Below are 16,548 nucleotides of genomic sequence, written 5' to 3'. Positions count from 1 at the left end.
ACTAATGTTAGTAGTGTGTATGTGCAAAATTTGGGTGCTGTAGCTGCTAAAATAAAGGGTTAAATGGCGGAAAAAATTGGCGTGGGCTCCCGCGCAATTTTCTCCGCCAGAGTGGTAAAGCCAGTGACTGAGGGCAGATATTAATAGCCAGGAGAGGGTCCATGGTTATTGCCCCCCCCCCCCGGCTACAAACATCTGCCCCCAGCCACCCCAGAAAAGGCACATCTGGAAGATGCGCCTATTCTGGCACTTGGCCACTCTCTTATTATACACTCTTATTAAGCCAGATTAATAATGGAGAGGCGTCAATTATGTCACCTATCCATTATTAATCCAATTGTATGAAAGGGTTAAAAAAACACACACACATTATTAAAAAGTATTTTAATGAAATAAACACACAGGTTGTTTTAATATTTTATTGCTCTCTCAATCCACCTGAAGACCCTCGCTCTGCAGAATAATAAACCAACAATATACTGTACATACTTTCTGATGATCTGTCACGTCCCACGAAGTAAATCCATCTGAAGGGGTTAAATCATTTTACAGGCAGGAGCTGCGCTAAAGCACTCGTATGAACTCATATGAACTCGAGCGTGGGAACTTTTCCAAGGCTCCAGTTCATGAGCACATCCAGCAGAGGGCGCCTCACCGCGACTCAATGTAAGTACAGATCACCCAGCTTTCCTTTCAGTACCTGGGGTTTACAGGCACGAGCAAGTGCTTTAGCACAGCTCCTGCCTGTAAAATGATTTAACCCCTTCAGATGGATTTACTTCGTGGGACGTGACAGATCATCAGAAGGTATGTATATTGTTGGTTTATTATTTTGCAGAGCGAGGGTCTTCAGGTGGATTGAGAGAGCAATAAAATATTAAAACAACCTGTGTGTTTATTTCATTAAAATACTTTTTAATAATGTGTGTGTGTTTTTTTAACCCTTTCATACAATTGGATTAATAATGGATAGGTGACATAATTGACGCCTCTCCATTATTAATCTGGCTTAATGTCACCTTACAATAGCAAGGTGACATTAACCCTTCATTACCCCATATCCCACCGCTACACGGAAGTGGGAAGAGAGGGACCAAGTGCCAGAATAGGCACATCTTCCAGATGTGCCTTTTCTGGGGTGGCTGGGGGCAGATGTTTGTAGCCAGGGGGGGCCAATAACCATGGACCCTCTCCTGGCTATTAATATCTGCCCTCAGTCACTGGCTTTACCACTCTGGCGGAGAAAATTGCGCGGGAGCCCACGCCAATTTTTTCCGCCATTTAACCCTTTATTTTAGCAGCTACAGCACCCAAATTTTGCACATACACACTACTAACATTAGTAGTGTGGAATATGCAAAAAGAAACGGGATATGAGATGGTTTACTGTATGTAAACCATGTCTCATATCCTGTCGAGTTTGGGAAGGAGAAATGAAAAGCCGGCAATTGAATTACCGGCTTTTCACTAACACCGCTGCGTATTTCTCGCAGGTCACACTGCTGGTCCGTGTGGAATCCGTATTTTTCTCTCCCCCATAGACTTTCATTGGGGATTTTTTTGCGCAATACGGTGACAAACGTAGCATGCTGCGATTTTCTACGGCCGTACAAGACCGTATATTACGGATGCGTAATATACGGCAGATATGAGCTGGGCCATAGAGATTCATTACGCCGTGTGTAATGCGAATTTTACGGACGTAGTTTATGCGCTCATACGTCCGTAAAACTCGCTAGTGTGAGACCGGCCTAACACTGAGTACACTGTACAGTGGGGGAAATGGATATTCTCCGCATTGTGGTACTGTCGGGAGGGTGTGATCACCCTAACACTGAGTACACTGTACAGTGGGGAAATGGATATTCTTTGCATTGTGGTACTGTCGGGAGGGTGTGATCACCCTAACACTAAGCACACTGTTCAGTGGGGAAAATGGATATTCTCCGCGTTGTGGTACTGTCGGGAGGGTGTGATCACCCGTACACTGTACAGTGGGGGAAATGGATATTCTCTGCATTGTGTAACTGTCGGGAGGGTGTGATCACCCTAACATGGAGTACACTGTACAGTGGGGGAAATAGATATTCTCAGCGTTGTGGTACTGTCGGGAGGGTGTGATCACCCTAACACTGAGTACACTGCATAGTCGGGGAAATGGATATTCTCAGCGTTGTGGTACTGTCGGGAGGGTGTGATCACCCTAACACTGAGTACACTGTACAGTGGGGGAAATGGATATTCTCCGCGTTGTGGTACTGTCGGGAGGGTGTGATCACCCTAACACTGAGCACACTGTTCAGTGGGGAATATGGATATTCTCCGCGTTGTGGTACTGTCGGGAGGGTGTGATCACCTGTACACTGTACAGTGGGGGAAATGGATATTCTCTGCATTGTGTAACTGTCGGGAGGGTGTGATCACCCTAACACGGAGTACACTGCATAGTCGGGGAAATGGATATTCTCAGCGTTGTGGTACTGTCGGGAGGGTGTGATCACCCTAACACTGAGTACACTGTACAGTGGGGGAAATGGATATTCTCCGCATTGTGGTACTGTCGGGAGGGTGTGATCACCCTAACACTGAGTACACTGCATAGTCGGGGAAATGGATATTCTCAGCGTTGTGGTACTGTCGGGAGGGTATGTTCACCCTAACACTGAGTTTACTGTAAAGTCAGGGAAATGGATATTTTCACCGTTGTGGTACTGTCGGGAGAGTGTGTTCATCCCGACATTCAAGGAAATAAAAATATACGCTCATAGCTTTGCGGTAATGTCGGGGAATATAATTGGATTAATGATTGATTCTTAGCTTTGCGGTAGGGCCAAAAGTATGTTTGCGCTGTAGCTCAGCTACTGCAGCGACAATGAGTAATTAAAAACATATCTCTAGGCTACATCCAAATGTGGGCAACCGCTCTGGGTACAGCCAAAAGTGTATGTGATGAAGCTCAGGGCTACAATAGAAGAAGTGCGGTGACATAGCTCTTGGGTACCGATGGGGGTGTATGTGGTTACTAGCTCTGGAGTACAGTCAGGGAATGAAGCGATCCTAGTTCTCGGGTCCCATATACATTGTAAGGGCTCATACTCACTTGCGAGAAACTCGGATGAGTCTCGCACGTCAATACCCGACACTGCAGCCAGCACTCAGATCGGAGCGAGTGGCCGCATAGCAATACATGCTCCCGCACGCTCCGCTCCTGAGTGCCGGGTATTGACGTGCGCAAGTGAATATGAGCCCTAAATAATACTCTTTTCAGGTCTGCTACAAGGGGATCATACTGTGGGGACCCTGGATTTGGGTGGAGGCTCCACACAGATAACTTTCTTGCCTTTGGCTAAGGTAGGTGCTATCTTTTTCTGCATCAATGCCTTTGATGTCATCATTAGCACCATTTTGCCTTTTGATTTTTCAGGCCACACTGGATCAGACTCCAGCTGACTTTCTGACTTGGTTTGAGTTGTTTAACAGCACATATCGCCTGTACACGCACAGGTCAGAGGGTTTATACATAGCACAGATCCTTGGGGGTGGTACAGGCATTGAGGGCATGTGTGTTACTGTTATGTGTCTGTTCTTCAGTTATCTGGGTCTTGGTCTGAAGGCGGCTCGTCTCGCTGTGCTTGGAGCTTCTGCGTCTGCAGGTAAGGATGGGACACAGATGCCAGTTAAAGATCCTGCGGGAAGCAGAAGGTTAAATTTGTACATCTGCTTTTATTTTGTGAAGCATTAGGGAAACAAAGCGAACTACATGTACTGTGTTTTTAGTGATTGGATTTACAGGATGTGGATTTCGAGGTAGAGATTTTTAAAAATGCAGGATGCTATGTGGCCATTATAAATGTTTTTTTCCCAATCACTTGTCTATTGGCCTTAAAATACACGTAAAAAATGTCTGAATAAAAAGAAATCCCACGAAACCGAGGCTTGTGAAAATGTAAAAAATAAATCACTGACTTTCAGCCCAGCAAAAACAGATGTTTCGGAGTCACTGTTTCCAACCAGATTTGGATGCAGAATGGACATTCGCTGGCGTCACCTACAGATATGGAGGGCAGTCTGATGGTAAGTGACACATGATGGGCAGAGAGCTCTACGTGTTACACCATGGGCTCAATTAAGCATTGTATTTGTGCCTGTTTTGGTCGACTTGTTAGTGTTTTGCACCACCATATTCATCTTTCCATATATGCCTTGCTTAAAGTCAAGAGTTCAGGGTTATCAGATGTTTTCACCCAATTCATCCTTTTTGCAACTTTTCAAAAACTCTGGACTTATTTTGCAAATGTACCTTCTGTTCCCCATTAGTGATTTTATCCCAGTTTGAAACTTTGGTTCAATTTTTGCAATATTTCTGGAGAACATCCAATTTTTGACTAAGAAAAAAGTTGCAAAACTGGTTTAAAAAAAAAAGAAGAAGCTATTTTTCATGGTCTCTGTTGAGCCATTTTTGTGACTTTGGCACAAAAACGACAATGAATCCACAACACAAAAAAGAACAGCGACTTATAAAAATCGCAGATGATGAATAAGGCCCAATATTTTCAAGGTTTTTATGGCCACTGCCACAAGCATGCCTAAAATAGGCCTATCATAGTGGATGCATCAACATCCACCCACCATAGAGACCTAGTGTGTAGAAAGTGAAACAATAGTGCATGTGGCACAGGCTGCTGAGCTTCCTTTATATGTAGGTCTGCAGGTGCATGCTGGCCAGATGACGGTGAAAAGACCACACTGGGGACTGATGGGGGCATTACAGTATCCACAGACCCAGTGCTCACAGCCTTACACTCAGATTTTAGTGCTGCATAGAACAATCTTCAGTCGTGATGGGTAAACTGGATATGTATTTGGTGTATACCACGAAACAAACCAGTGACATTCCTTGTATTATCAGGTACACATTAAGGCTGCTATATTGAAGGGTTCAAGTCGAATCCCCCCATGTTTCTGATAATCTATGTTAATATTTAGCTTTGCACGCTACAGACCTGCTGTCTTCTCATCAATGTGTCTTTGTCCTCTGCTGTCTAGGACTTGTAGGGTTTGATTCCTGTTACTCAGAGGTTCAGCATATTCTACAGGGGAAGTTTCACCATGTTGACGAACTTCAAAGCAGACGCTTTTATGCCTTCTCCTATTACTATGACCGGGCGGTGGACACCAATCTAATTGGTAAGATGGTCCACTGGTTTGTGTGCGTTTATGCATCTGAAGATGTTAACAATTCAATTTCTCTTTTTTAGAGCACGAGGATGGAGGAGAGCTTACAGTCAGGGACTTTGCTGTAAAAGCCCAAGAAGGTGAATATTCAGTCCTGGTATCACAGCCTGTCCTATGACTTACATGTGTTCTGTCTGTCCTGGTATCACAGCCTATCCTATGACTTACATGGGTTCTGTCTGTCCTGGTATCACAGCCTATCCTATGACTTACATGGGTTCTGTCTGTCCTGGTATCACAGCCTATCCTATGACTTACATGGGTTCTGTCTGTCCTGGTATCACAGCCTATCCTATGACTTACATGGGTTCTGTCTGTCCTGGTATCACAGCCTATCCTATGACTTACATGGGTTCTGTCTGTCCTGGTATCACAGCCTATCCTATGACTTACATGGCTTCTGTCTGTCCTCGTGCCACTGCCTGTCCTATGACTTACATGGGTTCTGTCTGTCCTGGTATCACTGCCTGTCCTATGACTTACATGGGTTCTGTCTGTCCTGGTATCACTGCCTGTCCTATGACTTACATGGGTTCTGTCCGTCCTTGTGCCACAGCCTATCCTATGACTTACATGGGTTCTGTCTGTCCTGGTATCACAGCCTATCCTATGACTTACATGGGTTCTGTCTGTCCTCGTGCCACAGCCTATCCTATGACTTACATTGGTTCTGTCTGTCCTCGTGCCACTGCCTGTCCTATGACTTACATGGGTTCTGTCTGTCCTGGTATCACAGCCTGTCCTATGACTTACATACGTTCTGTCTGTCCTGGTATCACAGCCTATCCTATGACTTACATAGGTTCTTTCTGTCCTCATGCCACAGCCTGTCCTATGACTTACATTGGTTCTGTCTGTCCTGGTATCACAGCCTGTCCTATGACTTACATAGGTTCTGTCTGTCCTGGCATCACAGCCTATCCTATGACTTACATAGGTTCTGTCTGTCCTGGTATCACAGCCTATCCTATGACTTACATAGGTTCTGTCTGTCCTGGTATCACAGCCTATCCTATGACTTACATACGTTCTGTCTGTCCTGGTATCACAGCCTGTCCTATGACTTACATAGGTTCTGTCTGTCCTGGTATCACAGCCTATCCTATGACTTACATAGGTTCTTTCTGTCCTCATGCCACAGCCTATCCTGTGACTTCCATAGGTTCTGTCTGTCCTGGTGACACCGCCTGTCCTATGACTTAGGCTACTTTCACACTTCCGTTTTTTTGTTTCCGTCGTAGTGCAGCAAAATAACGGATCGATGGACGTTATGAAAATAGTGAAAAACGTACGCATCGTCGTCTCGAGAGAGAGAGATTCCCAGACTTGAAAATCCTTCCGGGCATGCTCAGAGGAGAAAAACTGGATCCGTCGCTGGATTCCAGTGTGTGACGGATCCTGCGTCCATAGGCTTTCATTCTAGTGAACGACGTATGACGCAGGATCCGTCGCTACACGTTTTCCCGACGCAGACAAAAAACGTTACATTGAACGTTTTTTTCCAGACGACGGTCCGCCAAAACACGACGGATCCGTCGCACGACAGATGCGATGTGTGGCAATCCGTTGTGATCCGTCGCTAATACAAGTCTATGGGATAATGCAGGATCCTGCAAATTTTTTAGCAGGATCCTGCATTCTCAAAAATCGACGGATTGTGACGGAAGCTGAAAGACGGAAGTGTGAAAGTAGCTTGGGCTTCTTTCACACTGGCGTCGGCACGGGGCTGTCGCTATGCGTCGGCCCGACGTGCGTTGTGAAAGTAATGCCCGACTGTTATGATCCCAGTGGCTGGGGATCACAGGAAATACTAGCTAAGTAACTAAACATAGACACGAGCTCTAGGGAGGTGGTAACTGGACTGACCGCAAAACCTGATCCTATCCAAACACACTAAAGGTAGCCGGTGAACGTGCCTAAAATCCTGGACGTCTCGACGCAGCCTGAGAAACTGACTACCCCTAAAGAGAAAGCAAGACCTCACTTGCCTCAAGAGAAATAACCCCAAAGATATAGGAAGCCCCCAACAAATAATAACGGTGAGGTAAGGAGAAAAGACACACGTAGGAATGAAAACAGATTCAGCAAATGAGGCCCGCTAATACTAGATAGCAGAAGACAGATAGCGAACTGTGCGGTCAGTAAAAAACCCTACCAAAATATCCACGCTGAGAATTCAAGAACCCCCACACCAACTAACGGTGTGGGGGGAGAAACTCAGCCCCCCAGAGCTACCAGCAAGCTGGGAAATCACATATTAGCAAGCTGGACAAGAAACATATAGAACACTGATGATCAAAAAATGAACAAAACGGAAACTTAGCTTCTCTTGAAGAGACTGGAAGCAAGGTAGTCAGAAGGAATCAGAATAGCACTGAATACATTGACAGCAGGCATAGACTGAGAGTCCAAGTGAGCTTAAATAGAAAACCAGCCCACAGATAACGAGACAGCTGATGCCAGTCACAAACCTGCAGAAAGACAGCACTCACACAGTACCACTTGTGACCACAAGAGGGAGCCCAGAAATAGAGTTCACAACAGTACCCCCCCCCTTGAGGAGGGGTCACCGAACCCTCATCAAGACCCCCAGGGCGATCAGGATGAGCCGCATGGAAGGCACAAACCAAATCGGCCGCATGGACATCAGAGGCGACAACCCTGGAATTATCCTCCTGACCATAGCCCTTCCACTTAACTAAATACTGAAGCCTCCGTCTAGAAATACGAGAATCCAAGATCTTCTCCACCACGTACTCCAATTCGCCCTCAACCAGCACCGGAGCAGGAGGCTCAACAGAAGGAACCACAGGCACCACATACCTCCGCAACAAAGACCTATGAAACACATTATGAATGGCAAACGATGCTGGGAGGTCCAAACGAAAAGACACCGGGTTGAGGATTTCCAAAATCTTATAAGGACCGATGAAGCGAGGCTTGAATTTAGGAGAGGAAACCTTCATAGGAACATACCGAGAAGACAGCCATACCAAATCCCCAACACGAAGTCGGGGACCAACACTGCGACGGCGGTTGGCAAAGCGCTGAGCCTTCTCCTGTGACAACTTCAAATTGTCCACCACATGGTTCGAAATCTGCTGCAACCTATCCACCACAGAATCCACCCCAGGACAGTCAGAAGGCTCAACCTGACCCGAGGAAAAACGAGGATGAAAACCAGAATTGCAGAAAAAAGGCGAAACCAAAGTAGCAGAACTAGCCCGATTATTAAGGGCAAACTCGGCCAATGGCAAAAAAGTCACCCAATCATCCTGATCAGCAGAAACAAAACATCTTAAATAAGTTTCCAACATCTGATTAGTTCGCTCGGTTTGGCCATTCGTCTGAGGATGGAAGGCCGACGAAAAAGACAAATCAATGCCCATCTTGGCACAAAAAATCCGCCAAAATCTGGACACAAACTGGGATCCTCTGTCAGAGACAATATTTTCAGGGATGCCGTGCAAGCAAACCACATTCTGAAAAAATAAAGGAACCAAATCGGAGGAGGGATGGCAACTTAGGCAAGGGCACCAAATGGACCATTTTGGAAAAACGATCACACACCACTCAGATGACAGACATTCTCTGAGATACTGGAAGATCTGAAATAAAATCCATGGAAATGTGCGTCCAAGGCCTCTTCGGGACAGGCAAAGGCAAAAGCAAACCGCTGGCACGAGAACAGCAAGGCTTAGCCCGAGCACAAATCCCACAGGACTGCACAAAGGAACGCACATCCCGCGACAAGGAAGGCCACCAGAAGGACCTAGCCACCAAATCTCTGGTACCAAAAATCCCAGGATGACCTGCCAACACCGAAGAATGAACCTCGGAAATAACTCTGCTGGTCCATCTATCTGGGACAAACAGTCTCTCTGGTGGGCAACGGTCAGGTCTATCAGCCTGAAATTTCTGCAGCACTCGTCGCAAATCTGGGGAAATGGCAGACAAAATCACTCCCTCTTTGAGGATACCAGCCGGCTCTGAAACTCCCGGAGAGTCAGGCACAAAACTCCTAGAAAGGGCATCAGCCTTCATGTTCTTCGAACCAGGCAGGTACGAGACCACGAAATAGAAACAGGAGAAAAACAACGACCAACGAGCCTGTCTAGGATTCAGGCGCTTGGCAGACTCGAGATAAATCAGATTTTTGTGATCAGTCAAGACCACCACACGATGCCTAGCTCCCTCGAGCCAATGTCGCCACTCCTCAAATGCCCACTTCATAGCCAACAACTCCCGATTACCAACATCATAATTCCGCTCGGCAGGCGAAAACTTTCTTGAAAAGAAGGCACAAGGCTTCATCACAGAGCCATCAGAGCTTCTCTGTGACAAAACAGACCCTGCTCCAATCTCAGAAGCATCCACCTCGACCTGGAAAGGAAGAGAGACATCAGGCTGACATAAGACTGGAGCTGAAGAAAACCGGCGCTTCAGCTCCCGAAAGGCTTCCACTGCCGCAGGAGACCAATTAGTCACATCAGAACCTTTCTTGGTCAAATCCGTCAAGGGCTTAACCACGCCAGAAACATTAACGATGAAGCGACGGTAAAAATTAGCAAAACCCAAGAACTTCTGAAGACTCTTAACAGATGTAGGCTGAGTCCAGTCATGAATAGCCTGAACCTTGACTGGGTCCATCTCAATAGTAGAAGGAGAAAAAATAAAACCCAAAAAGGAAACCTTCTGTACTCCGAAGAGACATTTTGAGCCCTTCACAAATAAAGCATTAGCACGCAGGACCTGAAACACCATCCTGACCTGCTTCACATGGGACTCCCAATCATTAGAAAAGACCAAAATGTCATCCAGATACACAATCATAAATTTATCCAGATATTCTCGGAAAATGTCATGCATAAAGGACTGAAACACAGAAAGAGCATTAGAGAGTCCAAAAGGCATCACCAAGTACTCAAAATGGCCTTCGGGCGTATTAAATGCTGTTTTCCATTCGTCCCCCTGCTTGATACGCACAAGGTTATACGCACCACGAAGATCTATCTTGGTGAACCAACTGGATCCCTTAATCCGAGCAAACAGATCAGACAATAATGGCAAAGGATACTGAAATTTGACTGTGATTTTATTTAGAAGACGATAATCTATACAAGGTCTCAGAGAACCATCCTTCTTAGCCACAAAAAAGAATCCTGCACCAAGAGGGGAGGAGGATGGGCGAATATGTCCCTTCACCAAAGACTCCTTTATATAACTCCGCATCGCGGCATGTTCTGGTATAGACAAATTAAAAAGTCGTCCCTTAGGGAACTTACTGCCAGGAATCAAATTTATAGCACAATCACAATCCCTATGAGGAGGCAGGGCACCGGATCTGGGCTCATCAAATACATCCTGATAGTCCGACAAAAACTCAGGGACCTCAGAAGGAGTGGAAGAAGCAATTGACACGAAAGGGACATCACCATGAATCCCCTGACAACCCCAACTTGACACAGACATAGCTTTCCAATCCAGAACTGGATTATGGGCCTGCAGCCATGGCAGACCCAAAACTACAACATCATGCAAATTATGCAGCACAAGAAAGCGAATCACCTCCTGATGTACAGGAGTCATGCACATGGTCACTTGAGTCCAATACTGAGGCTTATTCTCAACCAATGGCGTAGCATCTATTCCCCTCAGTGGAATAGGAAATTCCAAAGGCTCCATAACAAAACCACAGCGCTTGGCAAACGACAAATCCATAAGATTCAGGGCAGCACCTGAATCCACAAAAGCCATAACCGAGTAGGATGACAAAGAACAGATTAAAGTAACAGACAAAATGAACTTAGGCTGTATAGTACCAATGGTGACAGGTTTAGCGATTTTTTTTAAGCGCTTAGAGCATGCTGAGATAACATGAGTAGAATCACCACAGTAAAAGCACAACCCATTTCGACGTCTATGACTTTGTCGCTCAATTCTAGTCAGAATTCTGTCACATTGCATTGACTCAGGTCTCTGTTCAGAGAACACCGCCAGAGGATGCGCAGATTTGCGCTCCCGCAAACGACGATCAATCCGAATGGCCAAAGCCATTGAATCACTCAGACTTGCAGGCGTGGGGAACCCCACCATAACATTCTTAATGGCTTCAGAAAGACCCTCTCTGAAATTTGCAGCCAGGGCACACTCATTCCATTGAGTAAGCACTGACCATTTCCGAAATTTTTGACAGTACACCTCAGCTTCATCCTGACCTTGAGAGATAGCCAGCAAAGCCTTTTCTGCCTGGTTCTCAAGATTAGGTTCCTCATAAAGCAGTCCAAGCGCCAGAAAAAACGCATCCACATTCAGCAATGCAGGATCTCCTGGCGCCAGAGAGAAAGCCCAATCTTGAGGGTCGCCGCGTAACAAGGAGATAACAATTTTAACTTGCTGAGCGGAATCACCAGAGGAACGAGGTCTCAAAGATAGAAACAATTTACAATTATTCCTAAAATTCAGAAACCTAGATCTATCTCCAGAAAACAACTCAGGAATAGGTATCTTTGGCTCAGACATAGGGCTATGAACAACAAAATCCTGAATATTTTGCACCTTTGCAGCAAGATGATCCACACTAGGTCAGACTCAGAATATCCATGTCTGCAGCTGAGCTCAAAACCACCCAGAGATTAAGGGGATGAGAGAAGCTAGACAGACTGCAGCAAAGGAGGAAAAAAAAAAAAAAATTTGTACTCAGGACTTCTTTTATCCCACTTCATGCGATGCATTAAACACTTTTGTGGCCTGCTGTACTGTTATGATCCCAGTGGCTGGGGATCACAGGAAATACTAGCTAAGTAACTAAACATAGACACGAGCTCTAGGGAGATGGTAACTGGACTGACCGCAAAACCTGATCCTATCCAAACACACTAAAGGTAGCCGGTGAACGTGCCTAAAATCCTGGACGTCTCGACGCAGCCTGAGAAACTGACTACCCCTAAAGAGAAAGCAAGACCTCACTTGCCTCAAGAGAAATAACCCCAAAGATATAGGAAGCCCCCAACAAATAATAACGGTGAGGTAAGGAGAAAAGACACACGTAGGAATGAAAACAGATTCAGCAAATGAGGCCCGCTAATACTAGATAGCAGAAGACAGATAGCGAACTGTGCGGTCAGCAAAAAACCCTACCAAAATATCCACGCTGAGAATTCAAGAACCCCCACACCAACTAACGGTGTGGGGGGAGAAACTCAGCCCCTAGAGCTACCAGCAAGCTGGGAATTCACATATTAGCAAGCTGGACAAGAAACAAATAGAACACTGACTCATGTCCCCCCGAGGAAGCTCACGCGAAACGCGCATCGGGGCCATCGGGCACACACTGGCACCTTAGGATATTTGGGTAAGAATGACAGGAAGAGCTGGACTTTTCTATTATGCTGTTTGATTTATGACTCATGATGCAGTTCACCTTGAGGCATAATTGCCACTCATGTAGAGCACTATGCACTTTATAGTTACCGTTATTAGCTACTGAGTGAACAGTTTGCTCCTATGTGATATTTGCACGTATCACTTCTAAGCCCTAGGTGCTACTTTTCAGTGTGGCTGTCCCGCCATACATGTGCTTGAACGTGTACCTTGTCCTTTTATATTGTTGTTTATTATTTGTGTATATGGTTTTTCAATAAAATTGCTACTGTTTTTACAAATCGATGGGTGTCTATACTCCGTAGTTCTCTGTAGGATATATATTTTGCACCTTTGCAGCAAGATGATCCACACTAGAAGTCAGACTCTGAATATCCATGTCTGCAGCTGAGCTCAAAACCACCCAGAGTTTAAGGGGATGAGAGAAGCTAGACAGACTGCAGCAAAGGAGGAAAAAAAAAAAAATTGTACTCAGGACTTCTTTTATCCCACTTCATGCGATGCATAAAACACTTCTTTGGCCTGCTGTACTGTTATGATCCCAGTGGCTGGGGATCACAGGAAATACTAGCTAAGTAACTAAACATAGACACAAGCTCTAGGGAGGTGGTAACTGGACTGACCGCAAAACCTGATCCTATCCAAACACACTAAAGGTAGCCGGTGAACGTGCCTAAAATCCTGGACGTCTCGACGCAGCCTGAGAAACTGACTACCCCTAAAGAGAAAGCAAGACCTCACTTGCCTCAAGAGAAATAACCCCAAAGATATAGGAAGCCCCCAACAAATAATAACGGTGAGGTAAGGAGAAAATAGTCAGGTCAAAAGTGGTGCACTCTTTAGCAATTTATGTGGTGCTCAAAGGAAAAAAAAGCGCCAAAATATAGAGAAGGAAAACCTTCAGCACTCAACTAGTCCACAACTTGTTTTTTATATTTTCAGAAAATTTATTTATTGACGGAGACAGCCAGCCAAACAAAACAGACATCAAACTTCCCAACGTTTCGGCAAAACAATGCCTTTCTCAAGGGGGTCTGTATACGGAGAGAAAGAGTCCTCAAATGATAAATGCCTATATAGGCTAATATAAGCGGTTCAAACGAGGTGCAACTCAGTGCCGGCGTGTGTCCCGTAGCTCTAAGGCAGGTAAGGAGAAAAGACACACATAGGAATGAAAACAGATTCAGCAAATGAGGCCCGCTAATACTAGATAGCAGAAGACAGATAGCGAACTGTGCGGTCAGTAAAAAACCCTACCAAAATATCCACGCTGAGAATTCAAGAACCCCCACACCAACTAACAGTGTGGGGGGAGAAACTCAGCCCCCCAGAGCTACCAGCAAGCTGGGAAATCACATATTAGCAAGCTGGACAAGAAACATATAGAACACTGATGATCAAAAAATGAACAAAACGGAAACTTAGCTTCTCTTGAAGAGACTGGGAGCAAGGTAGTCAGAAGGAATCAGAATAGCACTGAATACATTGACAGCAGGCATAGACTGAGAGTCCAAGTGAGCTTAAATAGAAAACCAGCCCACAGATAACGAGACAGCTGATGCCAGTCACAAACCTGCAGAAAGACAGCACTCACACAGTACCACTTGTGACCACAAGAGGGAGCCCAGAAATAGAGTTCACAACACCCAACGTGGGCAGTGGAAGCAGTCTTACGACGCTTCCGCTGCCCCATTGTAATGTCCGGGGAGGAGGGGGTAGAGTTTCGGCCGCACATGCGCGGTCGAAAATGGCGGACACGACGCGCAAAAAAACATTACATGTAACTTTTTTTGTGCCGACGGTCCGCCAAAACACGACGCAACCGTCAAACGATGGTTGCGACTTGTGGCCATACGTTGCAATGCGATGCTAATGACAGTCTATGGGTAAAAACGCATCCTGCAGGCAACTTTGCAGGATGCGTTTTTTCTCATAAACGACGCATTGCGACGTATTATAAACGACGCTAGTGTGAAAGTAGCCTAACATGGGTTCTGTCTGTCCTGGTATCACAGCCTGTCCTATGACTTTCTTGGGTTCTGTCCGTCCATCCTGGTGCCACAGCTTGTGTTTTGTATATTGATCTTGTTTCTCTGGGACCTCTTCACAGATAACACATAAGACAATGGATGTAAAGCTGTGCAAACTGTCAGATTGTTACCCTTTATAAAACGATACTTTGTTCCTGCAGTGTGTGATCACATGGATCGTTTCACATTACAGAGCCCATTCCTCTGTATGGATCTTGCCTATATCACTGCTTTGCTCAGGGAAGGATTTGGTTTTGAGGAAGACACAACCCTGCAGGTATGAGACCCTCAGGCACTGGGAAGCTTTCCTGCCCCTATTTTGAAAACCCACTAAATACTTATTTTCTACTTTGAAAAGGAGAACCAAAGTCATCATATATTATGAAATACAATTTTATTTGTACAAAAAGAAGGTTTTAAATCTAAATACGTACATATTCTTAAAAATTATTTGCTTATATATGTATGGTGATCCACAAGGGTGACAATAATGTAGTGGCCGTAGACTAGGGCCAGGGCAAAATAACAGAACACTGTTTTCAGACAATTCTAACCTGATGTATCAATGGTAGGAAGATGGGCTGAGTGAAAACAGCCTCCCCACAGAAAATTAGACAGACTGGATGAGTCAACTCAGATCAAACCATGCTGCTGTAAGGCCCATGCAATGCGATAGTAAGATAACCCAGTGTTCGTTATGCAGTGGTATTTAAGATGAATAATCAAAGGGTTAATTGCCCATTATACGGTGACTCCTGTCCAAGCTGCAGCCATGTACCCCGACGCGCGTATCGCGAGCATTGATGTCGCCCCCTGGAGAAGCGACATCAACATGCATGTATTGCATGGGCCTTACAGCAGCATGGTTTGATCTGAGTTGACTCGTCCAGTCTCTCTAATTTTCTGTGGGGAGGCTGTTTTGACTCAGCCTATCTTCCTATCATGTGGCCATTTATACATCAGGTTAGAATTGTCTGAAAACAGTGTTCTGGTATTTTTCCCTGGCCCTAGTCTATGGCCACTACATTATTGCCACCCTTGTGGATCATCATTTTTGTATATCCATACATATGTAAGTAAATAATTTTTAAGAATATTTATGTATTATATTTACATTTAAAAACTTATTAACTTATTTTTGTACAAATAAAATTTCATAATATATGGTGACTCAAGTTCTCCTTTTCAAAGCATTATATATTTGAGTCAATATATTTGTGGGTACTGTAATAATTTAAGACTGGTAAATTATATTTCATATTTATTTTCTAGTTAGCCAAAAAAGTGCAAGATATTGAGACAAGCTGGACGTTGGGCGCCATCTTACAGGAGCTGCAGCCTCTTATACAGTCAGGATGATGGAGTCTTCAAAATCACCACATTACATGGAAAAGATGGGAAAACGTTTTCAAGGAAAACTCCAAATGCAACGACTGATGCTGTCCATCCATTGCCAAGAAGCATAGCGCGCACACGTGCCAGTTCTCGCGTAACTGCTTCTTCACAATGTTGTTTTCAGATTAAAATATATATATATATTTATTAGTCGTTGGAAGTATAAAACACAATTTTAATGTGTTTACTTTTTTATACAAACACGAGTGCAGCATTTGAAGTAAGGATTTCCAGCCTGGAGCCAGACCGGAGGACTAGTGAAAAAAGAGGAATGTGTCAGCCAGGAGGACTAGTGAAAGAAGAGAAATGTGTCAGCCCGGAGGACTAGTGAAAGAAGAGTGTGCTACCCTGGAGCACTAGTAAAAGAGAAGTGTGCCAGCCTAGAGGACTAGTGAAAAAAGAGGTATGTGTCAGCCTAGAGGACTAGTGAAAAAAGAGGTATGTGTCAGCCCGGAGGACTAGTGAAAAAAGAGGTATGTGTCAGCCCGGAGGACTAGTGAAAGAA

General features: G+C 45.0%; 1 protein-coding gene across 1 annotated transcript in view; it reads left to right on the top strand.

Annotated features, from left to right (window-relative positions):
• The window catches only part of ENTPD5 (ectonucleoside triphosphate diphosphohydrolase 5 (inactive)), a 28,787-nt gene extending 12,580 nt beyond the window's left edge, over nucleotides 1-16,207 (top strand). Inside the window, exons 7-14 of the mRNA XM_077267400.1 lie at nucleotides 3,269-3,351; nucleotides 3,425-3,504; nucleotides 3,592-3,653; nucleotides 3,973-4,074; nucleotides 5,047-5,187; nucleotides 5,259-5,315; nucleotides 14,810-14,925; nucleotides 15,921-16,207. Of these exons, the coding sequence (XP_077123515.1) occupies nucleotides 3,269-3,351; nucleotides 3,425-3,504; nucleotides 3,592-3,653; nucleotides 3,973-4,074; nucleotides 5,047-5,187; nucleotides 5,259-5,315; nucleotides 14,810-14,925; nucleotides 15,921-16,007 (728 nt within the window). The 3' untranslated portion in view covers nucleotides 16,008-16,207. The remainder of the gene's footprint in view (nucleotides 1-3,268; nucleotides 3,352-3,424; nucleotides 3,505-3,591; nucleotides 3,654-3,972; nucleotides 4,075-5,046; nucleotides 5,188-5,258; nucleotides 5,316-14,809; nucleotides 14,926-15,920) is intronic.
• Nucleotides 16,208-16,548: the final 341 nt, after the last annotated feature.

This window comes from Ranitomeya variabilis, chromosome 1 (assembly GCF_051348905.1).
Source record: "Ranitomeya variabilis isolate aRanVar5 chromosome 1, aRanVar5.hap1, whole genome shotgun sequence".
In the NCBI taxonomy this organism is placed as follows: Eukaryota; Metazoa; Chordata; class Amphibia; order Anura; family Dendrobatidae; genus Ranitomeya; species Ranitomeya variabilis.
The sequence above is the reverse complement of the archived record's forward strand: the minus strand, read 5'-3'. Positions and strand labels throughout refer to the sequence as shown.